This window comes from Penaeus monodon, chromosome 24 (genome assembly GCF_015228065.2).
Source record: "Penaeus monodon isolate SGIC_2016 chromosome 24, NSTDA_Pmon_1, whole genome shotgun sequence".
Classification (NCBI taxonomy): domain Eukaryota; kingdom Metazoa; phylum Arthropoda; class Malacostraca; order Decapoda; family Penaeidae; genus Penaeus; species Penaeus monodon.
The window spans coordinates 37825126-37825542 of NC_051409.1; the positions used below are offsets into that span (position 1 = coordinate 37825126).

At 51.3% G+C, this 417-nt stretch overlaps 1 protein-coding gene across 1 annotated transcript in view; it reads left to right on the top strand.

Moving 5' to 3' along the window:
* LOC119588964 (cGMP-specific 3',5'-cyclic phosphodiesterase-like) overlaps positions 1-417 on the top strand; it is a 71727-nt gene that overhangs the window by 49495 nt on the left and 21815 nt on the right. Inside the window, 1 exon segment of the mRNA XM_037937571.1 lies at positions 26-171. Within this exon segment, the coding sequence (XP_037793499.1) occupies positions 26-171 (146 nt within the window).

Consider the following 417-nt stretch of genomic DNA (forward strand, 5'->3'; position numbering starts at 1 on the left):
CCTCACGACGCGCCTTCGATTCCAGTCCTGTGCGGGATGATGATGACCGCGTGTGACGTGTCGGCCATCGCGAAGCCTTGGGAGATCCAGCACAAAACGGCGAAGCTCGTGGCTGACGAGTTCTTCGAGCAGGGAGACCTCGAGAGACTGAAGCTTAATGAGCAGCCGATTGTGAGTTCTGGTTTGGGTGGTGCTTTTTCGGGGTGGTGTGTTTTGTTTGTTTGGGTGGGTTTTGGGTGTGGGGAGGGAGGGGGTTGTTTGTTTTTGTTTGTTTGGGTGTGTGTGGGGGGGTGTTTGTTTTTGTTTCTGTTTTGTTTGTTTGATTGGGTGTGTGTGTGCGGGATGTGGGTTTTTGTTTTGTTTTGTTTGGGTGTGTGTTGTGTCTTCCAGTGGTTCGTTTGTCTCTTCCGCTTTCTT